At 38.7% G+C, this 25,504-nt stretch overlaps 1 protein-coding gene across 9 annotated transcripts in view; it reads left to right on the top strand.

Annotated features, from left to right (window-relative positions):
• The window catches only part of LRP2 (LDL receptor related protein 2), a 168,662-nt gene that overhangs the window by 23,310 nt on the left and 119,848 nt on the right, over positions 1 to 25,504 (top strand). For all 9 annotated transcript variants that reach the window (XR_015698695.1, XR_015698694.1, XM_087731279.1 and 6 more), the window contains exons 5-15: positions 542 to 649; positions 2,164 to 2,286; positions 4,832 to 4,948; positions 13,329 to 13,439; positions 13,561 to 13,674; positions 15,460 to 15,576; positions 16,303 to 16,446; positions 17,868 to 17,987; positions 20,354 to 20,482; positions 22,151 to 22,320; positions 24,546 to 24,769. Coding sequence is in view for 7 of the 9 variants with exons in the window: in XM_087731279.1 (XP_087587405.1) it covers positions 542 to 649; positions 2,164 to 2,286; positions 4,832 to 4,948; positions 13,329 to 13,439; positions 13,561 to 13,674; positions 15,460 to 15,576; positions 16,303 to 16,446; positions 17,868 to 17,987; positions 20,354 to 20,482; positions 22,151 to 22,320; positions 24,546 to 24,769 (1,477 nt within the window). In the remaining 2 variants the exon portion in view is untranslated. The remainder of the gene's footprint in view (positions 1 to 541; positions 650 to 2,163; positions 2,287 to 4,831; positions 4,949 to 13,328; positions 13,440 to 13,560; positions 13,675 to 15,459; positions 15,577 to 16,302; positions 16,447 to 17,867; positions 17,988 to 20,353; positions 20,483 to 22,150; positions 22,321 to 24,545; positions 24,770 to 25,504) is intronic.

Here is a 25,504-nt window from a genome sequence, read left to right on the forward strand (position 1 = left end):
TTAAAGCAGCCACTGCTGAAACAAGATTTCCACATCAGCTAAGGGGATTATTATTTTTTCAAATCCTCAGAGACTCTGGGGAGGACTAATGTTTAGCACATTTAGCCTTTAGAAATAATGTGGAAAATGATGCCCTACCTTTATTTAAGTCTGGTTGTGAATTTAAAACTGATACATTCCTGCTAAATAGGTTTCTGTAGTGTAGATGCTCCTCTGAGACTTGTTTGGGTTATTTTTCCTTTTTTTTGTTTGTTTGTATAATATACAAATAATAAAATCATGGGAATTTTCTGACAATTTAGTTGGGAAATGTCCTATAAGATTTAGAGCTGGTTCTTTTCTTTTTTTTGTTGACTGGGTGTGTAAAGATCTTTTTTATACATATACTTATTTATATTTTTGTATTATCATAATATTATTTTCTCTCCTTTCCATGCTGTAAGGTGATAGATAGATTACAGTTGTTTGACAGGAATGCACTCCACTGTCTGTTTTTATGTGCTGGTACTGCTAACCTGCTTGTTACTCTGCTTTACCACAGGATGTGAGCGGGGGCAGTTTCGCTGTGGAAATGGTCGCTGTATTCCTGCAGATTGGAGGTGTGATGGGGCTAGAGACTGCTCGGATGATACAGATGAAGCTGGCTGTCGTAAGTGAAACAACTATAGTGCAACTTTTTTGTCATATAAGAAATACTGAGATCCCAATGTGCTCAGCTGTACCTGTGGCACAAGAATGAATATTGAAGGGGGAGAAAACCCCTAGGTATCTTGAGATGACTGCAGAATCTGCTTAAGAGTCATATTTCTTCAGTCCATTGGCTTTGGTAGTCAGAAAATCAAGTAGAGCTCAACTTCTAACATGACAGCTTCCTCTTAAAGGTCCGAGTGTCCAATAATGCCATTTCATTTGATGACTAATGTTCTAAGTAGATGTAGAAATATTCTGTATTCTACTATTGCAGTAATCCTGAACATTGGATGTACATACAGCTACCACCAGCATCACTTGAACTCCAAATCTTCGGATCTTTCAGGCCCTAGACAACAAGCTGTACCTACTGCACCTTAAGTAGAGTCTTGGTTAGTTGTCTAGCGTTGGTTGTGTTATCCCCAGTGCCAGCAGCTCTGAGACAGTAATTGCATTCAGATGGGCTGTAATATTCATGCACAAAGATTCTCTCAAGCTGAATGTTAAAAAATTGTGAAAATGAAGAAATTCTCTCCACAGTTTCTTTTCAGGAACTCACCTGTGTTTTACCTTCTTGGTTCTAGTGTTCTTTGAGGTCTTGTGGGCTGGTGTAGTTATCAGCCCACTCTTAGGTTAGGCCAGTTTTTTCCCCTCAGCTGATGGGGAGTGAGAAAGACTAATTTATGTGGTTTCTTTTCACACTGGATTGTTTCTTTGCTGCTTGACCCATATAATAATTGGAGGTCATTCACACAGCTTGGCAGTCTGATTTGTTGCTTCTCACTTTAGTTAGCTCCAAAAACCAGTGCAGTTCTGGATGAAGAATGCTTTAAACTGGCAAAACAAAATGGTGTCCTATAGCTTGCTATTTCAGCTTAGTTCTGAACTGCAAATAGGAAGAAGTGGTTGGGCTTTGAACCAGGAGTGGTTCCCACTGGGACAACAACATTCAGATTATTCTAACCTGACCCTCACTTTTGCCTCATGAATTCAGAGAGGAGTCATGACCTTGTTTTGAAAGACCTTCTTCCTACCAGGGATAGAGCACCTGAGGTGGAGTGAGAGCAATTGAACAGACCCCTGTGAGACTGGGGAAGCTAGCATGACTCCATATATAAGTGGAAAAAAAAGAGGCTCTGCCAGAGGGCAGTTCAGAGCCTTCTTAAGTTTTTGCTGTGACCTGCCTTCTAGAGGGAAGCCTGTGTCTCCAGGGAGGGTACAAAAATGAAGATTCACATGCAGGAGTTCACTAAACTAAATTTTGCTTTTGAACATCCTTCTGCTGTCCCACTTTCCCCTCCCTGCTCTGTCCATTTTCTTTGGTTTGTCAAATGTTTCATGTGCTTAGTGGAAGTTACAGTCAATCCACACTTGAACCTTAAGTCTTCTTTTCCCTTATTTAATTGTTTTCTTTGAAAGTGCTCTCCCACATGTCTGTGAAATGACAATTTTTTTTTTTGTTGCTTACACTAGCACAACCTACCTGTGAGGGAAATCAGTTTCAGTGTCAGACCGATGGCGAATGTATCCCACAGTCATGGGTTTGTGATGATGAGGAAGACTGTGAAGATGGCTCAGATGAGCATCAACAATGCCGTAAGTATTTAAGTTCTAACATTATACCACCTTTGTGAAAAAAGGTAATTCACATAGCAGCATATTGAGAACATAGAGAAATAAGCCTGCTGTAAGTACAGCTTTTACCAGAAGAGTCTCTCTAAAGCAGTTTCTAGAAATTAAATAATCTGAAATCTGAAATAGATATAATACAGAAAATATGTCCAAAAAGACATCTCCAGGTCTTGAAATCTGAAAATTACTGATGTTTCAGTTAAATGAAAAGAGGAAAAAAAGGAGAAAAATACACAGTGCATATTAGTTTTATAGGAGATACAAAATTTAGTAGTTCCAAAAATGGTGAAATAGACATAATCCTCTGATGTCCAAACACTGTGTCAGTCACAGAAAAAGTGGCTTTATTTATCGCATAACAAAATTCACACTGGCATCTCAGAATTATTAAAAAAAAAAAGTTCATTCCTTCCTAGAAAATTTTGAAATTTATACATATATAAAAAGCAGAAATTATCAGTCAGTTGAAGTAAACATTGCTAAAGATTCTTGTACCATCTTCAGTGATGCTATTTAATGCCATTATTATTTAAAATGACCAGAGCCATTCTTTCTCATATTCAGATAGGATGAATACCAAAAGTCCTGGTATGGGGTGAAGGTCTAGTCTTTCATTATCATTCGATAGCTTAAACTTAGGACATAATTCCTATTGGTATTTCACTTTAATATGCTGTTAATCATATGTGTAATAATCATGTTCAAATTGCTGTTTTAAACTAAAGTGTTTAATGTTCTCTGTGTATTTTAGAGCAAAGAAATCATTTAGCAGCCTAACTGCCATAGCCATAGGCTCTTTCCTTTTTCAGTCTTGATAGCAAGAGAAATACTGATAATAATAAAGTATGTTACTCTGATTTTCGAATTTTGTGACTAAGCAGTTTAAGGGCTACATACAGTTAAGTACGTGCTGAAGTGATGAACAGTGAACAGAGATGATTATTGCACCAAATTACATTCTCTGCGTTATTGCATAAGACAGGAAGAACAAGTGTTGTAGTGTTCTGAAGGACTGATTTCCTGCTACTTATAGTATTAGAAGTTACTTTAAGTGATGAGGATAAGATTAATTTCATTTCCTTTTGATTCTGTGTATAATTTTTTGATAACTTCTTTAAACTGGACAGCTCTGGAGCTACTCACTAACCCCCTTGATTCTGGGGGAGTTCACAGGTTTAAGTTTTGGGAGGATCTTGCTCCCAGACTTGGTTTGTGCTTTTATATGTTAACACTTGTTCCCACTGAGGATGGAAAGATTGGAACTAAGGTTAACTGCCTTTTGCTCCCCTCTTCCTCTGAGAAGGTGTCAGCACAACTGCTGGTTATGTTTTAACTAAGGAATCTGTAGATACAAAATGCAAAATGAGCAACAGCTCTGAGTTGACTTTTGAACTGGGTCACTGGTAACATCATTCTTCATGTACTGGTTAATCATGAGTGTTAGTAATTATACAGTGGCACCGTGCTGCTGCTGCTGATTTTGAGCCATCTCCTGGTATTTGTCCTTATTCTTCTAAAGGGACTTTTCATCTCTGTGCTTGGGAATCCTGGAGGAGCTTTTCCTTCTTGAAATATTAAAAATTTTTCCTGAGAAAAATGGCTGACAGCTCTGGAAGTCACATGTACAGAATTAAAACAAATTTCTTTTACTTCACTGTCTTGCTCTTGTTTTTCCTCATGGCACTAGTATCCCAGTAGCTGGTCTTACTTGGGGAACACTGCTGGCAGAAGAAATAGAGAGCCCCCGTAAAGCAGCAGACCAGATGCCAGTGTATAGACTGGGATGATGTTGAGATATAGCATGCGTTTGAAAGAAACAGATGTTCAGGTGGCAGAAAGGAGGAAAAGTTAGCAGTAATTTTGCCCTTCAGCTATATCTTCACAGATTCAATTAACTTGCCTAAGAAGAGCAGAGAGTTTAATTTAGCTGTAGTGGAATCAAAGTGGAATTGCACAGTTTTATGTGGTTGCTTTTCACTGACACAGCTGTCACGAGAAGAGACATAATCATTCTTGATCCTCTATTAGTTATGGATGTAAAATATTCCTGACTGTTGAGGCCCTGACTATATTAGAAAGCAGTGCCTTACCTCCAGCTCTGCTGTGTTTACATTGTGGCATTCTAGTTGACCAAATAACATACAGTTACTGGCAGATTTTGACCCAGTAAACAAAATAAGAGAAAACTTTAAAACAGTGAGAATTGGTAGTTTAATCTTTTAGGCAGAACAATTATAGTGAGGTAATTGTTAACCTAGAGGTCAACCCCTTCAGTGGAGAAAAGCAGTGACCTTGCAGGCTACAGAAGGCCTCATAGAGCTATGTTATCTGCCATGTGCTTGTCAAGTGTTCTTTAATCTCCTTGAGTACACAAAGGTACAGGGGGAGAAAGTCTTACGCTAATATTTGTGAGAAGGATGGAGTAGTTAAAGAGGAAAAGGGAAAATATTTTTCTGCATAAAAAATCCTGGTTGATGGAAAAGACTGATTGAGTGCCTGTTTCTTGCAGCGGGAAGGACATGCTCAAGTCAGCAGTTCACATGTTCAAATGGACAGTGTATCCCGAGTGCGTACTGGTGCGATCGAGTAAAGGACTGCACTGATGGAACAGATGAAAGAGTCTGCCGTGAGTCTTAACTCTTAGCACTAGATCTGGTTTCATCTCATCTCTCTGTGGCATTTTAATAAATGTGTAAGATTAAAGAGCTTGTTGATGGACAGGATGACCACAATATGCTTCTTGTTATGAGAGTTTCATTTCAGATTCTTTTGTGTATTAGACCTGATGTTCTGATACAGATCCATTATTGCAGAACTCAAATGCAAACTGCTGCCATAGGATCAAGGCTTCTTGTTTGTCATTCTCAGAAATATAATTAATATTGCATTGGAAAAAACCAACCATGTTTAAATGACTTAAAGCCTCGGGAGACTCAGAGCTAACTTTGCCAAATTTTTTCATATTCTTTTTGCATATTCCTTATGAAACCAATGGTAACTATAACCTGTACAGAAAAGCAGAATTTGACCTCAAATCACTTCTTTGAGGGACTTTGACCCCTTCAAAAGCATTTGTATTCTAGACTGCAGTTTCCTGTGGAGATGAAGCAGCATTAAGTCATATTGTATTCAGATAAGCTGTTTATGTTGTGCCAACAAAATGAAGATGGACAAGTAGTTTTTTTCAGTCTAACTTCCCCAGAGTGGAGGCTGCCTGACTGTCTGGTGACAGCCTCCCTAAATCCTGGCCTAAGTTGAATGCTGATGGAAAGGATACAACCTTTCCAGGACAGCCAGGGGATCATGGGACAACCAGTCAGCATGGGTTTATGAAAGGCAGGTCCTGCTTGACTAACCTGATCTCCTTCTATGACAAGGTGACCTGCTTAGTGGATGAGGGAAAGGCTGTAGGGTAGTACTTTTCTTTACTGAAAGGGTAGTCAGGCACTGGAACAGGCTGCGCAGGGAAGTAGTTGAGTCCCCATCCCTAGAGGTATTTAAAAGACATGTAGATGCAATGCTTAGGGACATGGTTTAGTGGTGGACTTGGCAATGCTAGGTTAACAGTTGGACTTGATCTTAAAGGTCTTTTCCAACCCCAGTGATTCTGTGGCCAGCTATTATAGAATCATAGAATAGAGGCCACATTTTTCAGAGGTGTTTTTACCAGTGTGTAACAGCATGTCCGTTCGTTGTTCGTATTAAGGAAAAGCTTTACACATGTCATGAGTAACATTTAACATGAGCTGCTGTTCTAGCTGTTAGAACTTAGTGTTCCTTTGGTAAAAAGACATAACTGTAAACTTCACTCAGAACCAAACCCAGGTCAGGAGGTGGGGGAAGAGGCTAGGATGCTAAGGAATGGATAAAGAAGCAAAAAATAAAACGTTAATGGCTGCACTTAGAGGAAAAAAGGGCATATGCACATGCTGTGTAAAGGAAAATCAGCATATTACATGGTCAGCCAACTGCTAGTGCGTTTTATCCCTGACTCACAAGTGGCTAAAATGTACACTCTGTAGAATGAAAGGTGATTTAGAACTATATGGTACTCTGGAATAAAAGGTTGCTGAGACAGCCGGATTGGAACTTTTCCATGTAATAGACCCACAGCCAGTTCTGAAGTTACTAACACAAATGGCTAAAAGCCAAGATCCAAAGTACCTCATATCATTACTGGAAGAATATCTTCTGTAGCTTGGCATTTTTCTTTGTAAAGTTTAGAGGAAGAAAAGAGATTGGTAACTTAATTTAGGAAATCTGTGACACATTTAAAAATCCTGAAGAAAAGGTGTTTGTTTAAAAAATGCATTATCTGTGAATTATAAAAGGAACTACTCAGCACTTCTGAGAAATCTGTGAGTAGTCACTGAATACAGTGTGGAACAGCCAGATGAAATGGCGTGATCGTTATAATGCAGTAAATCTGTGGCATTCTGGGAGTGGAGTCCTAAAGACAATACTCACAATTCTTTCTTCAGACTAGAAGCTGCTGTGATGTTTGAAAATTAAAGTGCACGTTTTATTTCATGTTTAACGTTCTCAACTAAGTAAATTAAAAAGGCAGGTTGGAAAGAGGCCTCTAGATGCCCTAACAGTAGCGCTTTACTGCTGTGTGGGAAACGCAGTCATCGCTGCATCAGCCAGTAGGCCCCATGACTGTTGTGAAGACAGCATATTTAGCCCCAGGGAGAGAGACTGCCTCATATCATTCAACAGCCTCTACTCTGGTTTATTAGAATATGTGTTGACAGTCCCTCTTAAGATAGGAGAATGACTGTGACTTGGAACATTGAAAGTAGGACTGTTGGACTAGTTTAAAGAAATGTGATGGTGCTGAAGACAAGAGAATCAGGAAGAATGTAATGACAAGACCCTTCCAGAAAGGATGGTTAATTTTATTGCCTCTCTGTCTTAGCAAGGCCTGGAACTTTAAACAGAAGCTGTAAGATAAAATTAATAATTTGGTGATTTTATGATTAACTATACAGTAGGGATTAGTGTAAGTGTTAAATTTTACTGTTTTGAAGCAGATTCTAACATTTGCTTTGAATATTAGTTTTTCCCACTGTCTCGTCCATTTCCTTTTCCACACTGTCTGATACAAACAAATATAAGAGGAATATCGCTATTTTGGCCTTTTCCTTTGTCATTATTTTTCCCTTAATTTACACTAAAAGGTTTCATAAATAAAAATGAAACATCCATAAACAATGAAAGAAAAAAGCTATTTAGAATTGATTCTGTTATTTCACAGAGCATAACAAAATGCAAACTTATCATGTCTGTTAACTTATGCCTTGCACTCACTGATCTGTCTGGAAGCAGATTTAGATTGTAAAGAAGATAAAGGTTTTTTGCTGAATAAGTTACATTATTTAAGAAACTAGTCAAATGCAAAATGTCACTGATATGAAGTAACTCAGCAATTAAACATGTAAAAAAATAGAACAAAGGAATTCAAAGCCTTAGTCCATTTTACTGCTAATAGGATTAACAGCAAGGGAAAACTACCCATGCAGAGGCTAAGATAAACATCAGAACAATGTTTCAGCTACGGGTCATGTAATTAGTGCATTGAAGCTGTTTTAATTTAATAAAATTGTGAGTTTTTATTTTCTTTAAATATATATATCAGGTTGTTTTTCCAGCTTTTTAAATAGTCAGCAGCTAGCAAATACTTTCATTTTAAAACTATAGAAATGTAGAATGAAATGGCAGACTATTTGGGGTAGCAAATACTTTTGGGGAGTAAGCAGCCAATATTGGTGTCATTTTTCCATGTTTCTTTCAATTAAAGGTAGAATTCTCTCTCCTGCCTCAGCTTTGTAGTTGAAAAATGAAAATTTTCAGCCATGTCCATTTTGCTTTGCTGTGACTGACAGAATAACCTTCCTGGATACAGCTCTGGCAGCTGAGCACTGCACTGAGGCCATGAGGGGGAAAGGGAAAGCATTTTAAAGCGATGTTGTTTGAGGCTGATGGGCTGAGTACAGGCCCAGAAACTCTGGATTTTTGTTTCTAATTTTGATGTTGAGTTGCTGCCATGGGTCAACTGCCTAACCTGTTAATTCCTGCCTCTTGTTTGCTATGCTAAATAGCTGTTGTGGTCAGGAAGTGGGTAGCCAGGTCTGGGATGAATTTGCAGAGATCAGGGTGAAAGTGAACAAAGATCAAGAACTGAAGAGATCATAAGGGATGTAGTCCAAGAAGGAAGAAAAGGGCCATGGTCGGAGGCTAACGTTCTTGGTGTTGGACAAATTACATGTAACAGCTACAGGACAAGGTAAAAGTTCAGGCTGAAGGAAATATCTCCATCAGGGAGAGTTTGGGACAGGGAAGAAGCAAAACTGTAGAAAGGTAAGGAAGGCAGCCAAAGACTAGAGCGGCAGGGATCAAAATCAGGAATTAAGGCCAGGAATGAGGCCTGGTCAGTCTGCCAGCTCTCAAAGCATCTCTGCTATGAACACTACCTGATATAATGTAGCTCATAGGACTCTTCGGCTTGGAGTAAGTCCTCCTCCTGGTGTCTCTGACAGGCTATGAGCTGTCTGGGCAATGATTTGCTCACTGTGAGGTGGTGACTCATGGCAGTGAGTCAGAGGGTTTTAATTAATTTTATTTTGTAAAGTGTTTCAAAATGTTGATACAATAAAAGAATGACACTTGGAAGTAGGAAATTGCCCGTTTTCTTCCTTTCTGCTTCTTTTAACATGGACTAGGGTTACAGAAGGTTACATTTCACCACTCTGTGACAGAAATCAGTGTGTGCTGAATCACATACCAGTTGCAACTGTTTCCTGTTACTGTTTTTGTATGGATTTATTTCTAGCTTGCAGAACAAAAGTGTTAGGCAGACAGCAAAATAATGTAGGTTTAGCAATTCCTGTGACATAGCTTTCAAGCATCTTCCACATGCGTACATTGAAACATACCATTTAAATGTGTTTGCAACTGTTGCCCCAAACCAGTTTGTGGGTTACAAGGAGCAAGGTGCCTCATCTGTGATTTGTGCTGACATTTGCCAGTTGTTTATATTTTGCAACTGAACTGCTGACATACCATGGGGAGACAGATTGTGGAGAAGTATTCTGGCTAAGAAAAAGAGATGCCTGAGAAGAACGGGAGAGAAAGAAGAGCTCCCTTTCTTCCTGAGCACTGGAATGAATGTAGCTGGATTTCCCCCTGTTTTCACAAAGCTCGCATTATCTTCTAGGAACTGTGATCACTAGGAAAAGATCTCCTCTTTTCAGTTTTCTGTAATTAGCCAAAGTTTCTTGGGAGGAAAAGGTAAAGGAAACAATATTCATGTTGGAGGCTCTTCACAATTAAAAGCAAGGTGAAAGGAAACAGTGTTTATATTCTCTCCTAATCCCATATTCGGTCTTATACTTTCACTCTCTCATGCAGCTGTATTCTCAGACCTCCTTAGATGCAAACTGCCTACCTTGTCGTCCTTTTAATTCAGAACCTCATCCTTCCTTTTTAGCTCTAATTCATCTGTCACTGACCTAGAAAAAAACAGCATCTCCGAGTCCCTGGAAGAGAACCCTTCCTTTGGTTTTTGCATAGTTCCAGGTCACTCTCAGAGCACTGACACTTTTTTCATGTGCCCCCTAGAACAGAGATCAGCTCCTCTGATCAGTATCAGTTCTTGCATAGCTATGGATTTTTATACCCAAATGCATTGCTCTGGGATCAGGTGCGTACAGAGAAATCTTTAGGTTTTTTTAAAAAAAAGTCAAATAAAAGCTAGGAAATGGTTCTTGTGCAATCCCCAAATGCAGTGACTAATGTAAGACGTTCCCACTTAAATTCAAAATGTCATGATACTCACTTTCCAGACTTTTTTTGCTGGAGAGCTTTTCATTAACCTAGATTGTAGAGGTCTTCCAGTTTAGGCGTTCATCCTGTTGCTACGCTCCCCACTGCCAAGGTCAGTGTTTTTCTTTTCCTGTTCAGAACTTCCCATTTGGTGATAGGGAGTAGAAGAATTCATCTCCCTCATTCCTAATGTTTTCTATATTTTGGAGAGAAAGAAAGGGAGTTTAAGTCCTGGTTTTTTTGCAACTGCAAGGACAGGCACTCCTTCGTTTTCAGATATCCTAATATTGTTATGAAGTTCTGTTTTGGCTTCCTTCATTCTCTCAACATCAACGGAGTCCACCACAAACACAATGCAATAGGTGCATCTTGTGGGTGATTTCCACAGGGGTCTTAGCTAGAAGCTGTTGGAAAGTGTAGCGCAGTGGTTGGCCCTCACAGAAGCCAGCATTTCTAGGTTGATTCTTGTATCTTTGTTACTTCACTTCCCAGAAAAGTGTGGGTGGCTGTCCCTGCTACTGTGGAACTTTCCTGATGGCACAGATGCTCCTGAACGCTGCAGTGCATTGGCTACACTTTGCCATTATTCATGAGGATTAGTTCTTAATGTCCCAAATAATTAAAACCATTTTATTAAAATAATATGCTATAAGGTACGAAGAATACAATGTACAATGCACAATGCAGTGAAAAATATCTTTCAGATCACTGAGGAAGCTGTGATCAGAACTATAATTTACTAAGCTTGGTATTTAGACAGGGGATTGGGAATGGGATTACCTGTACAGAGTTTAAAAGTTAAATTCATCTCCATCGGGCTTTTCAAAGAACATTCTTGCTTCTGCAACTTAAAATAAAGAATGTGTACACCAAGCAGATTTGAAAAGAAAATAAGGAAAAAGAAGTGTTTGTTCACATTCTAGTAAATCACCAATGTAGTCAGAATGTGTAATTTGAAGTGTCTTCAAAACATCTTTACTTATTGCCCTACTTGGTATTTTTATAATGATTTGCATTTATGCACTAGATTATATAATATAATAAAGATTTTTCCAGGCTGAGGACTTCTCCAAGCTTGCTGCAGGAGAGAAAACTTTGACAAAGTCTCCCTTCTTCTAAGGGAGTTTAATATGAGCTTGAGAAAATCTTATTACTGACTAGATCCTTAGTTTGCCTGGGCATTCTTGAAGAAACAGGCAGTGCAAAGCAATGGGTTCAACTTCCTATTTGTTTGACATTGGAACATCACTGGAGGTATTTCTGTGGGATATGATGAAAGATGAGGAAAATTACAAGACTCTCCATTATACGTCCCCTTAAAAGCTTTCCCACTTCAGTGTGGTTACAAAACAAATACCTTTTATTGTTCTTTTTCTTGTATGTGTCCCATAATACTTAGAGTACTCTTGTACTGCCATAGCTATTTCCTGCTATGCCATAGAACTCTTGAGGGTTCCTCTCTGTGATGGCTTCTCTGCTTCCAGACAGGGAAGAAGCATTGATTCCACAGTGAGCATAAAACATGGCCCCAGGTCAGGCCTTTCTTTCTTTCTGTAGGCAGAGTTAACATTTCTGAATCTTTATGAGTGGTTCATAAGCCTAACCCAAGCAAGAAAAGAATGAGATGTCTGTGTTAGAAAGGAGTTTGTCCGATTGAGAAGTGGGGCTAGATGATGCTAATCATGTTTAGGGCATGTGTTGGCATTGTCAGTGCAGGCTTTTGGAATGGAAGGTCTGGGAACTACCACCAGAAGGCCACAGGTAGGAATGCTGTAGCTGGAACCCTGGTAATCTGCAACTACCGTTCTCTGATTAGGCACATACTGTTCCTGCTTGCCAATTGTGGACTTGTATTAATTGCAGTGAAAATGAATGAAATGTAAATGAATCAATCAGGGAGATAGTCTGGCTAGACTTGTAGCGGACATCAGCACAGCTGTTTATCCTCTCATATTAAGAACTTAACAGTTAAAATCATATAAGCCTATTCCATAGGTGATTGAAGTTTAGTGGGAATCTGATGATATATAGAACAGCAGAAGCAAGCAAAACAGTTTGCCACTGCCTGGAAAAATTGCAGCTTTTCTGAATTCTGCTTGAGTAATTTTATAATCCATGTTTTGAATTCCAAGAGTATGAATGAAAATGTGCCTAAGTGAGAGCCTGCTCTATCTGCTTTATTAACTGATATGGAAATAAAATAGGATAAGAATTCCAACTGAAAATCTAAAGGGTGCAAAATGAAATTTCATTATTCTGTTTCACATTTTTGTTCATTTACCTACCTGTATTTCTGTATAGAGGCAAAGGTTCAATAAATCTCACTTCTAAAAATAGCATTTATTTGCTTTCATACTTGCCATTTGCCTGAAATAAGTAACTTTTGTCTAAACGGCAATGAGCTAAACTAAGCTCATATTCTCTTACTCAACTCTAGCACATGCTTAGTTTGTTGGATAGTTCCACTGAACTCACTGACTGCTTGTATTCATAACTATTTTCAGAATTCGTTTTACGTTGTTTCAAATAATCCCTTGTGTTGGCCTGTAGGTCATCTACATAAGTAGAACGGCCAGAAACTGAAAAATCATTCATTCTACAGAATCTTTTTTGTTTTGGGAAGGGGAAAACAAGTAATAAAAACCACAGGTCCTAACGTTGATCATGGACTTGGAAGTTTAACATCCTTGGCTTAATGAGAACAAAACCATAAAAACCTGAAGTCTCTGAGTTTGAGAATTCATGACATTCTAAGAGGACCTAGGAACTGTAAATTTCAGGAACTCCTTTTCTACCTAAGCACTTTTATTAAGGTCAATAATGTATAAAACTGAGGTACAAGTAAATAAAATAAATGTTCACTGCTTGCTTTACTGTCTTGTTTGCATTGTTTTCTATCGTATTGTAAACTGTTTGTGTTGCAGATCTTTTTGGGGTGTGGGAGGGCATCTAATTTTTCCCTTGGTTCTTGTGAGGTTTTGTAGCATCTGCCTAGAGGATATTCTTAAATATCTGTTGGAGGAGACAGTATACTGGATAAATGGATTGTTTTTCAGCAGTAATACAGGAAGTTTTGTATTTTTTGTTTTCCTGTAAATCAAGATATTCTGTTGACACTGGATATATATGACTCATTATATAGTCTAACATTCATGCTAATACTGAAGTATTTCTTATTGTAGACTACCCAAGATGTGAGCAGTTATCATGTGCAAATGGAGCATGTTTTAATGCAAGCCAGCGATGTGATGGCAAAGTTGACTGCAGAGATTCTTCTGATGAAGCTAATTGCAGTAAGTACCACATGCAGAGTGATCCCAAACAAATATGCTTTATAGACCCTCTTTTAGAGTTAAAGATTGTACTTTTCTGACAGATTTTCTATATGTGTTTCTGTGCTAAAATCTCTTTCAGCACATGGATGTACCAGTACGCAGTTTCAGTGTGGTAACGGAGAATGCATCCCACGATCCTTTATTTGTGACCATGATGATGACTGTGGAGACAGGAGTGATGAAAATTCTTGCAGTACGATGTTTCTGGTTTTTTTTTTTCCACTTTCTTTAACTGTTCTACTAAGAACTGGTTCAAGCAGATAGCAGGAAGTAGATTGTTGGCTATACAGCCATCAAAAGCTAGCCACTATTCTACAAGGACTTTTTTGTATGGAAAGATGAAATTGCAGTGCTACTTTGATAGACTTTTTTCAGGTTGTCTTTGCTTCGGAGTGCCTGGGTGTGTGGTTACAATTTGAATTTGCTAGATTCAGTGAGTTTGCTTAACACATATAGTTTCACTTCTTTTCACTGAACACATACAGTTCCACTTCTTTTCACTGAACACTACTGTGTTCGGTTTTGGGCCCATCCCTACAAGAAGGACATCGAGGAGCTGGAGCGTGTCCAAAGAAGGGCAACAAAGTTGGTGAAAGGTCTAGAGCACAAGTCTTACAAGGAGCGGCTGAGGGAGCTGGGGTTGTTTAGCCTGGAGAAGAGGAGGCTGAGGGGGGACCTTATTGCTCTCTACAACTACCTGAAAGGAGGCTGTAGCGAGGTGGAGGTCGGTCTCTTCTCCCTAGTAACGAGTGATAGGATGAGAGGAAACGGCCTCAAGCTGCGCCAGGGGAAGTTTAGGTTGGATATTAGGAAAAACTTCTTCACCGAAAGGGTAGTCAGGCACTGGAACAGGCTGCCCAGGGAAGTGGTTGAGTCTCCATCCCCAGAGGTATTTAAAAGAAGGGTAGACGTGGTGCTCGAGGACATGGTTTAGTGCTGGACTTGGCAGTGCTAGGTTAACGGTTGGACTTGATGATCTTAAGGGTCTTTTCCAACCTTAACGATTCTATGATTCTTCATGTTGTCATTTTCTTCGTTTCAGCATGACCCAAAGGAAATCCCTTCACTCTGAAATCTCAGTTAGATACAGCATGCTATTGTTTTTTGCCCAAATTCTTTTGGCTCTTTTTCTCATTTTGTTTTCCGATAGATGGAATAGATCTTCTAGAATTATTCCCAGTGACTATAACGTACAACTTTACAGACAGATAACTATATAGCTAGTTGTCCTTTAGATGTTCACCAAAGGTCTTTAATTGACTGTTCCATTTCTGGAAATTTCTTTTCTTCACAATCAGGGTATTGCATCTCCAGCCAGAATCATGGCTGCAGAGTTATCACTTGTGTGAGATATATTTTCCCACTACTTATAGGATCTAAGTTAGTTTTATATTCTGCACTGCAGGAAGGCCACATGTTGCCATTTAGTTGCTCTGTCCTACCAAGGACCTCACACCAGTAGGATTTCTCTCCCCCACCCCTCCACCTCCTGCCCTGAATATTTCTCTTTTATGTCTTTGGCAATGCCTGTCCTTTGGAAGACCCACAAATGTTTCTGAACTCTTAGCAGGGAATGCTTCCCAGCCATGGAGGGCTTTGACATAAATGTTTGTTGTTTTTTTTACTCTGTTTCTCTGAGTAGAAGGCATACAAATATTTTACCTCCTGACGTCTTGAGTATCATCTCCTTGTCATGTCCACCTTGAGGAACCTTGTTAATGAGGCGCTCTGCATCTAGTTGCACAATTAATTGAGAAATTTAGCATTCCCTTTCATTTCTGTAAAGAACCAGAGTATTCTAAAATAAAGTTCTTACCAAAAACCAGAGCAAACCAGCAATGGTTACACTATATACAAGATATGGAACTGGCTGAGTTTTTCAGGACAGAATATAAATGATTATTCATCTATGAGACAATATTACTATTTCTAACCTTTTAGTCACTTAGTTTGATTTTTGTCATGTTTCTTTCCTTAGCTTACGCAACTTGCAGAGGCAACTTCTTCACTTGCCCGAGTGGCCGTTGCATTCATCAGAGCTGGATATGTGATGGAGATGATGATTGTGAAGATAATGAAGATGAAAGAGGATGCGGTATATACTAATGCTAACTTCTAATGATGACATTTTCAGAGGAAGACCTCACTATCTTCACCAGTATTTTTTTTATTGTTGTGTGTGTGAGAGTTATTGCTGTGATACTGAGTATGATGCAAACTAAATTTAGCATATAGCAACATCTTTTTTTTTTCTTTTACATCTTCTCTTACATCTTTTGTTTTTTTTCCTATGGGAGATTTTTCAGGTCATCTCTGAAGAGACACGAGGCTCATAATAACCCAAATCAATTGGTTGAAAATGGAAATAGCTTAGTTCCTGCCACGATTTGTTGTGCAAGAAACAGAAATTTTAATGAATGAAAGTGTGGGCTTTTTTCTCTTTCCTTGGCCTTTTCTGTGATGAGCATTATTCGCTTTACTGAGACAGCCTTTATGTGTTTTGAAACCACAAAACTATAGTTCCATTTCTGGTGCACCAGTTGTTAGTCTAAAGCTAAATGGTTTTACTGTTTCTAACAACACAGAAAACTAAAAGGATTCATGTGTCTGCACAAGTATTGTTTGCATTGTACTTTGAAGGTGAAAGAAAGCATGAAAAGGAAGTATAGATGATGTTTCTTTTATAGTCTTTCCCAGCTGTGTGTAAGAACCAGAAACTGAATGATGAAGGACAGAGATGCTTTGGGAAGCTGTTAGGGAAGAAATTCTAAGTATTATTTGAAACCTACTCCTCAATTATTCTTGTTTTTCCTTTCCATAGAAAGTGGTCGCCATGAATGCTACCCGGGAGAGTGGGCCTGCCCTGGGTCAGGGCACTGCATTCCAATTGGGAAAGTGTGCGATGGGGCTGCAGACTGCCCTGCAGGAGAAGATGAAACTAACGTCACTGCAGGCAGACATTGCAGTATGTATTAGAATCAAAAGCATACACAGAATAGCAGAAACATCAGCATTGATATCTTTTTACATTCAGCTTTTGTCTCCTAATCAACGCTGAAATTTTGGAAGCTCACTATTTTTGTTGGCACCGTTTTGACTGGATGGTCTGAAAGAGGCATATATGCTGCGAACAGACCATTCCTTTTATAAATCTGTACATGAAGTTTTACAAAAAGAATTTTAACTCACTCTCCATATCCTAAAATGTGTTCAAGAAGGCAGGGCAAGGTATACTATTTGCCTTTTTTGTTTAAATATCTATGTTTTTCCCTTTTTATGAGTAAGAAGGAATGTTGTGCACTGATTGGAACACAGGACTGAATTAGTGTATCCTGAGCCTTGGCTAAGTCACTTAGATTAGAGTTTTCAAAAATGTATTTTCACCTGGGATGTCTGGTTCTTCAGTTAGTGATATACCAGGTTTTCTCTGTTGGAGGCAATGAGCATGCATAGTTCCTGTTAATTTCACTCTTATGAACATTGGTTCCATCTGCGAATCAGGACCAAGATATTTTACATTTTTAGTTTCTAAGAAGAGGAAAATTCCTATTAATAAAATCATGCCTTTTGGAATAGGAGGGCAGAAAAAATAATAGGAAATTAAACTTCATTGTAAAAAGGTGTCTCTTGCTTTCCTGAGTGGTTTAGTAGCAACATCAGGTGTGGGCTGCAAAGCAAGGCATTTAACAGAAGAAACTGAGGAAAAGGAAGATGAAAAGGAAAGAGGTGGAAGTTAGCAAGTGCTTTACAATCATAATTTGTCACCTATCACTGAATTGTCTGTTAGGTAGTAGTACAAGGAAAGGGAGAAGCAGTGAAGGAAAGAAGAAGAAAGAGAGCAGAAAAGGATGAAGAAGAGTTTTTCCGTGGACACAACCCAACCAATATATTCTAATATATTGGAGTAATATACATATTCTTCTTAATATAATGTAGTAGGTTTTTTTCTGTATAAAAGAGTAGATGATGAGGTTACGTGCCAATAGATGGAGCTTGAGGATGTGTCGTTCACTAGTAGGTCGTGTGGAACCAGAGAAAGGTCTGGTGCATTGCAGATGGCTTCCTCTGTGCAGCTTTTTACATGGCACTTGCTAGTGGTAGTTCATATAAGATTGATGCTTATCCTTTAACTCTGTTCTGAACACCTGTTATGAGTAGTAGCTTATCTTCTGTCTTCCATTTCCTTGCCTGCATGTAATAAGCATATGTGATTTTGTGGAACTTTAGACATAATTTCTTTTACAGATTTGTTTTAAGAAGCTGTTTCTGAAATTGTAGACTCATCATAGAGAAGACTATAGCTTTGTAACTGTTAATAAGGCAAAAAGCTGTTCTACTGTCCATATATGTAATTGTATTTCTGAACTATTTTATTTCCTTGTTTAGACATATCCCACTGTGCTGCTCTGAGTTGCCAGTATCGCTGTCATTCTTCTCCGTCAGGAGGGATGTGTTATTGCCCTGCAGGATATACAATAAGTAGCAATGACAGTCGTACTTGTATTGGTAAGTGAGTGAAGTACAGTGATTGCAGATACCTAGTATCTTCTCACAGGTCATTGGGAAACTTTGGATTCCAGGAAGGTGAGTAAGTTCCAAATGGATGGATGTACTGGCAAATAGAAAAATCTCAAGAATCAGCAAAAGAATAAAAATCTAAGTAGTACAATGGCAGCATGGTGACACAGAAACAAACCAGAGAGATATCATAAAGATATCTCTTTCATTAAGAGTGTTAAAGACATAGTGAGAGCATGATTATGTTTAAAAAGTTTTACTCTTGGATGGCTGTTTTATTATCAAATTTTTTTTTACAAGTCTTTTAGTGGTTACATGGGGAGAGTTTGTTTCTCTCCAGGGATGTGTATTGTCGTATGCCTGGAAAAACAGTTGATGATATTGAAGTGTTTGGTACTTTTTGAAAGTGGCTGTATATGAAGACAGTAGAACATTGTACTTTGAAATGAAAAGGGTGCTTTGTATTTGCACTATGGAATGGCTGTATCTCCTATGACATTTCAGTATATACATTATTTACATGAAAACAAAGAATATTTGCAAGAATATAGAGGTAAGTGAGGTATTTTGGTGATGCATTTCTATTCTGTAGCTGCTGTAACTTGGTAGCACAAACCCTTGGTAGTACAAAGAATTTATCCTGGTAACTGGAAATAGAGTAACTTCGGAATCGTGAAGTTTAGCACTGCCTAATAAAAGAAACTGGGTAAATATCTGTTATGGGTTTTAACCCAAGCTATGGTGTTTGTGCTATTAAAAGTATTCCAGGTGCTCATCCTCTAATGAGTTTTCTATATTTTTGAGAATAATGGGTGGCCTAGGGCTGTATGAGCTGCAATGACAGAATGGTTGCTCTTAATAGAGAGGAAGAATCAATGCACTGACTCCAGGCACAAAATTTACTCTGTTCTTTCACTCTTATGTGGGAAATACATGAAGGACACCTTCACAAATGTGGTGCAGTCTCAGCGAGTCTTCTGTTGTTCTTTGACTGACCTGTAAACCTAGCTATCTGATTCTGGTTTGTAAATCTGAGTCAACGTAATTTGGTTTGTCGAGATCTAGGCATGTATTTGTAGTGGGAGCAAGATGTGTCATGGGGCAATGGCTCACAGTCAGTAGTGTGTAATTCCAGATCTTAGTTTAAATCAGTTATTGGTTTAAGGCCAGAAGAATGAAACTATAGTGTTAGCGAAGTGCGTTACTTTTTGAAACCAGAATCTTTTCAATTTGTCTTCTCGTCATTTGCTTCTGGCTCAGTATATACCGAAGGTTTGTAACACATATGGAAGCTGGAAAGCTACCAAGAACAACGTTTTTTCAGTACCAAAATGTACTATCTAGGAAATATTTCATTTTCACTTATGTGTTAATAGATGTTCCAGAAGTTCCAATAGGAAGAATATTTGAGATCTCATTTTCTCCTTTTTTGGCTTCATAGTAGAATTACCAGTTTCTAGCAATGTAATGTACTGATACTACTCAGGTTTTCAAGTGAAGGAGGTCAGACTTTTAGTGTCAAAACCATGTGTTAAGTAGTGTCAGAAATCTCCTGGGCTTTAAATAACCAGATAGGATGAAACACCAGACAGTGTTCAGATCCGAATATTTTGTTTTCTTACAAAATCAGAATTTTAAAAATCCTTGTTTTTAAAAGATGACTAGTTAAATATTTCACAATTTTAGAAGTAAAAGATTCTGCAGCAACCCTGGAAACTGCTTGTAGAGCACATCTGGAGAACTTGTTGGGTCATCCTAGCTGCAGACTCTACCTATATGGTATTTTGCATGCCAAAGTGAACTTCTTTGTAGTTTTTGCTGGCTGGTTCTGGTACACAGCCAGCTTTTAACTGGAAATCAGACACCCGTTAGCATGGTACCAAATCTGAGCTAATAAACACTGCCTTTTAGCAGGACTTATTAGCTTGAGCACTGCACTAACAAAGGTAGGGTTTCTCCTTCAGAGTGGGCTTAAATCCAGCCAAGTGTGTGTGTGCAAAATGTATAGTTCTGTTGCAGGAAGAATACTGCATAGGCATATTCAGTATTATGGAAAGTAAACAATGACATCCCTTCCAATGATTTTTGCTCTTCTCCTGACAGGTGTGGGGTTTGGGGGGGAGGGGGGGGCGGTGGAAGGGTAGGCTCCTGGGCAGCAAACATCAGTTGTTTTGTTATCCAGAAATAGAAAACTGAAACATTTGTGGAAAAACATACAAAACCTCTTTTCCCATGCCACAGTTTTGCAAACAGATATAAAGCAAGCTAAGAGGACAAACTTGCAGCTTCCCAAATATAATGACATCCCTTTTATACAAAGCATTGTTCATAAATGTGCCTTATTCCCTTGACAGATTTTGATGACTGCAAAATGTGGGGTGTCTGTGACCAGCTGTGTGAAGATCGTGTGGGACATCACCAGTGCCGCTGTGTGGAAGGTTATTTCCTAGAGCATCATCGGCATTGTCGGGCCAACACTTCAGGTTAGTGTGCAGCAGTGCAAGTCTCTTGCTGTTGTTGGACTAAGAGAGCTAGATAAAATGGGGCAGTTTGCATGGCTATGCCGTACAACTGTGTTGGATTTTAACTCTGGCCTTAAGGACTTAAGGTCAGGACAGCATTCAGAACATCAGCAAATATCAAGAGACTCTGCATGTGCTGGCACCTGTAGGCTGGTGGAGCCGACTGCTTGATCAGGGCTGCTTCTCCTCAAAACAATGTCTTCTGGGCTCCAGCACTTTCTCAGCATTCCTGACTTCTGCACTGTTGGGAGGTTGTTGCCAGAGCCCTCCTTAACAGACAAAATCTTGCTCCTGTGGGAGGTAGTTTCCTGACCTGCTCCCTGTGGAACTCAGCGGGATCAAGAAATCAGGAAACCTCACTTTTTCTAGAAGGACTGTGTCATGCAAGAAGATGTTTTTGCTGAATGGTGAGCTCAAACACTTGCCTCTGAGGGAGACAATGTTCCTGGCTTCTAGTGTCCCAGAGTCTGAACTCTGCAAGAATGCTTGCCTCACAGAGTGTGGTTCCCCAACAGCCACAGTAGGCAGCTGCTCCTGGTTGTTCACCTCGTGCTCTGTTCTGAAAGGAGGCCCTGGGAAGCCCTTCTTTGTGGAGATGTAATAGCCTAACAGGCTTTTGTGTGAGGCAGGTGTTCCTGCCTGCAGGAACTCAGTGGGAATGGAAGTCCCTGCTTGGCGTAGCTGATTAGCAGTCTTGCTTCTTAGAAAAGCATGAACTGCCCAGTTCCCTCCCCCTTCCTTCTTTCTTCATCCACATCTGCAGAGCAGTCATCATCTCTCAATTTTCTAAGTATGTCCTCAAAAAATAGGGATTTTTTTGAGCTAATGAAATATGCTTGACTGTATTAAGACATGCATATGCCAGCACTGGGAAAGATTGTTCTGTTTCCAAAAATATTCTGTCTCTTTCATGAGAAGCTTTCCATTCAACTTAGTGTGACTTTTGGGCCAGTGAGTTGTCTTATTATTTCATACCTGCTCTAAATCAGTTTCCCTGGATTCATTTTTTGCTTTAATTGGAGAGGGTTTTATGTGTAGGGTGAATAGGACTTAGACTTAAATATATTCTTGTCAGACTTACACCAAGCCTTTCAACAGGCATCTACTTTGAAAGTGAGCTTTCCTTCAAAGATTTGCTGGAATCTCTCTTCTATTGTAAGATACAGCAAAGATTTTCTGATGAGATGAGAGAATGAAGAAAGTGGATAGGATAGAGCAGTACATAAAAAGATAAGAAACATGGCCTGCCTGCTAGAATCAAGGAATATCTGAATCTTGTGGGACAGAAAAATCTTAAGAAAGTTTATACTTTGATTAAGGGAGCTAAAGCAAGGAAATAGAAGAGTAGAAACAGTCTTTTGGAGTTTAGATGCACAGGGATTTTGTAAAAATTTTACCTGGTAGGGCTTTAAATACATATTCCTGCCTGGTTTGCTCCAAGTCTAGAAACCAAAGGCAAATCAAAGCAAGTTAGTACTCACATAGAAACATTTATACAGATTGTAGTCTGAGCATCTATTTAAACCTTTTGTGTCCAGTGTGTATGAATGAGTATGTATATATTTCAGTGCCCCTTTGCAAAATAGCTTGCCTGCAGAGCAGTCATATATTTGTCACCCCTGCTTTCAGCTGGTGTTGCATCAATTATTTTTTCCAATGGCCGTGATTTACTGATTGGAGATCTTCATGGAAGAAGTTTTCGTACTTTGGTGCAGTCGCAGAATCGTGGGGTTGCAGTTGGAGTGGACTTTCACTTTTACCTGCACAGAATCTTTTGGACTGATACAGTGCAAGATAAGGTGGGTAGCAATTTCAAGAAGACTGTTTTTGTGTATGTGGAAGTAGAGAACTGCAAGAGGCAGAATGTGTTGATAGGCCTTCATTTTTGAGAGCAGAAGCTGGCTGTATTTTTGTTTTCTAACAAAAAAGCTCCTTGAAATGTTTTATGTTAATGACTGCGTGTTTGCAGCTATACTATTACATGTGACATATTAAACAAAGAATCCTATTATATGGAATGTCTTGAGCAACTTTTAATTTTACTTGAGATGAAGTCCAAAAACCTAATTAAGAGAAATAGTAGACATTCTTTCAAAACTGAACAAATTTTTCTTGGTAATTTTTTGAAACATGATCATTTAAAATGTAAAAGCTGTGTGCCTTCCAAGATGATAAAAATCAGATTTCTTCATATACTTCAAATGGCACTGTAATTGAGCTTGGATAACAAATATTGACAGTATTTTGTGAAATGAGCCAATATTTTGTTACTTTTTTTTTTTTTAAGAGGAAATATTTTAGCTTCGAGATACAGTAAAACAGAGTCATTTTAAAAAACAGTCTGGAGACCCTTGTGAAAGTTGGACTTCACCCTCATTGTTTTTCTCTGTGTATAACTTACTGAAACAAAAAAAGTCCTAGGTTAAATGCTGAAACTCCACAGTCTTCATCCTCATGTTGATTGTCATGCAGAGTGAAGGAGGAATCCATGGCCTGCCTCCTGCTGGCACCACATGTGGATCAATTTGGTGTCACTTGTTATTCTGAACCTACACATAAGATGTAAACTATAGTTTCTACTACAGTGCCACATTGGTTCTGTTGGAAAGCACGCTGCATGGCTGTCAAGTAGGACAGGTTTTGTATGCACAATTTTTGACTTGTTCACAATTCTGGCGTTTTTATTTTCACTGCAGTGCGTTCCCATTACTGCAATTGCATTGACAATGGCTGAATTAAGTCAGGGGCAAATCTGAACTTTCATGAGACAGGAGATTTATGCTATCTCTGTAAAAGGTATAAACAAAAGATAATATGATTTTTTTTCACTGCACAGCCCAGATGGCCAGGATTGCCTTTTTACCTGCCCCAATATAGTTAAATCCTAATTAATTAATTAGGATTAATTAATCTAATTAAGTCCTACCTAGAATACCCAGATGAAAACAATGACATTAAGAATTTTATTATATGATGCATATTTCCACCTGATGTCTTAAAATAAAAGTATTATTCAGGGATTTGTTTTGGTTGTCCTTTTTTTTTTTTTTTAAGATGTAAACTAAACCAGAAAACTGTGGGTTGTGTTCTGTGTCATCTTTATCTCATTTAGTGTACTGCCTGATAACCTAATGCCCATAAGCTCTTCCGTCAACAAGGTTTCCAAAGACAGAGCAGACAGTTAAATGGTTTGCTTGATTATTGTTACCTGGACTTGAAGAATATTTAAAATTATACTGTCATTTCAGCTTTTATTTTTCTTGTATATATTTACTCGTGATAATCTGGATTATTTTCATTTAAATACATTTCAAACCTCATGCTGTTGTTCCAAAAAAGGGATAATGGTTCCTAGCTTTTCATATTACCCAGTGTTAGAATCACATGATTACTGTATATGTAAAATTGTGTTTATACTGTTTGCTTCGTGTAGCTCTGAGCTTGCTTGTAACATAACAACACTATTTCTTGAGCATGATGCTGTTAAAATTAGCCTTAAGTAAAGGAGACCAGAAGCAACGCTGAGCCGTCTCCTTTCTGTCAGGACAGAGAGCTTTCCCTTTCTGTCTTCACTTCACAATTTCGCCTTAGTCGTTGGTGCAGTAAGAGCTCCCCCTCTTGTTTCTGGTCACCGATGAGAGCTTTGCTAAAGCATGTTCAGTTGTTTTCAATTAATGAAAATACTGGGGTTTGTTAGATTCCAGGAAAGCAAGATGCACTTTCCTCATCTGTTTTTTTTAATCCAGCAATTTGTCATGTTTGATAAAGCACAAGGCAGTTTTAGTCTGTTACCTTGTCCATTTTGCAGAAATGCTAGTTGAAGGCAAGCTTCCTGTAGTTTTTGCATTGTTTTCCAAATTTTTGCAAAAAACCATAAGCTAAGGAATATCTTAGTGGGTAACTTGGTTGTATCTAATGGCCAATTGTGGATCTGTGCTCAATGTGATGATAAAGGACAAGTGCCGTGTGTCTTGTGATTAGCAAAACATCATGTGGGCACTGACAATATTTGTATTGCTTTCAGGTTTTTTCTATTAATATTGATGGCTCTGATTTCCAAGAAGTTTTAAATGTTTCAGTTGACACACCTGAAAATCTAGCAGTGGATTGGGTTAACAATAAACTATATGTGGTCGAGACCAGTGTGAACAGAATAGATATGGTTAACTTGGATGGAACAAACCGTGTGACTCTTATTGCTGAAAATCTTGGAAATCCTAGAGGAATAGCACTTGATCCAACTCTTGGGTAAGTGATATGTGTCAGGTAATGGTAAAAGATGTCAGAAATTCCTTTATTCCCATGCAAAAGGAGGAGAACTAAGAAATAGCTAGGGTGGTCATTTTGGAATCAGATATAAAATGTTTTAAACATTTACATTCTATCCTAATCTATTCTACACCTTGAACTGTTATGGGAGGCCTGTGCACTGCTTTTATTCCCAGTGTGCGGAACCTGTTTTATGGCTAGAGTTGTACGTGCACGAGCAGCTCTGAAAACAGGGGAACTGTGGAATTGCCTTGCAGAAGAGTAGAAGTTGTCCTGAAAGATTTCTGTTGTGATACCATCTGCAGACCTCCTACTATCTGAAATAAAGTGGTGGAGTGATGCCAGGGAAGCTAGGGTCTCCCAACCCAACAGGCTTCAAAAATGTATGTGAGCCATGAAAACTTGGATCCTCGGAGAATGGGAAGAGGAATGTCATGCAACTTGTAGTGATGGATGCTGCTTTCATGATGCATCTATTTGTTACTGGTTTATTTCTGGCAGTACACTTAAGTCTGTATTTTACTAAGGAAACTCAGTATTTCTGAGGTCTTTTGGGTGAAAGCATGTTTCTTTCTAGGTTAGTTCTATAAAAGAACTAACTTACTTCTTGGGCAGGAGGTACAAAGTGTGTTTTCATAGTATGCCAGTTGAGAATCAAGCTCTGTCCTGAAAGGGTGCTGGTTTTAAATTCTATGTAAAATGTTGGGTTTTTTT

This window comes from Nipponia nippon, unplaced genomic scaffold, assembly GCF_047370975.1.
Source record: "Nipponia nippon isolate SJK-2023a ecotype South Korea unplaced genomic scaffold, ASM4737097v1 scaffold_5, whole genome shotgun sequence".
In the NCBI taxonomy this organism is placed as follows: Eukaryota; Metazoa; Chordata; class Aves; order Pelecaniformes; family Threskiornithidae; genus Nipponia; species Nipponia nippon.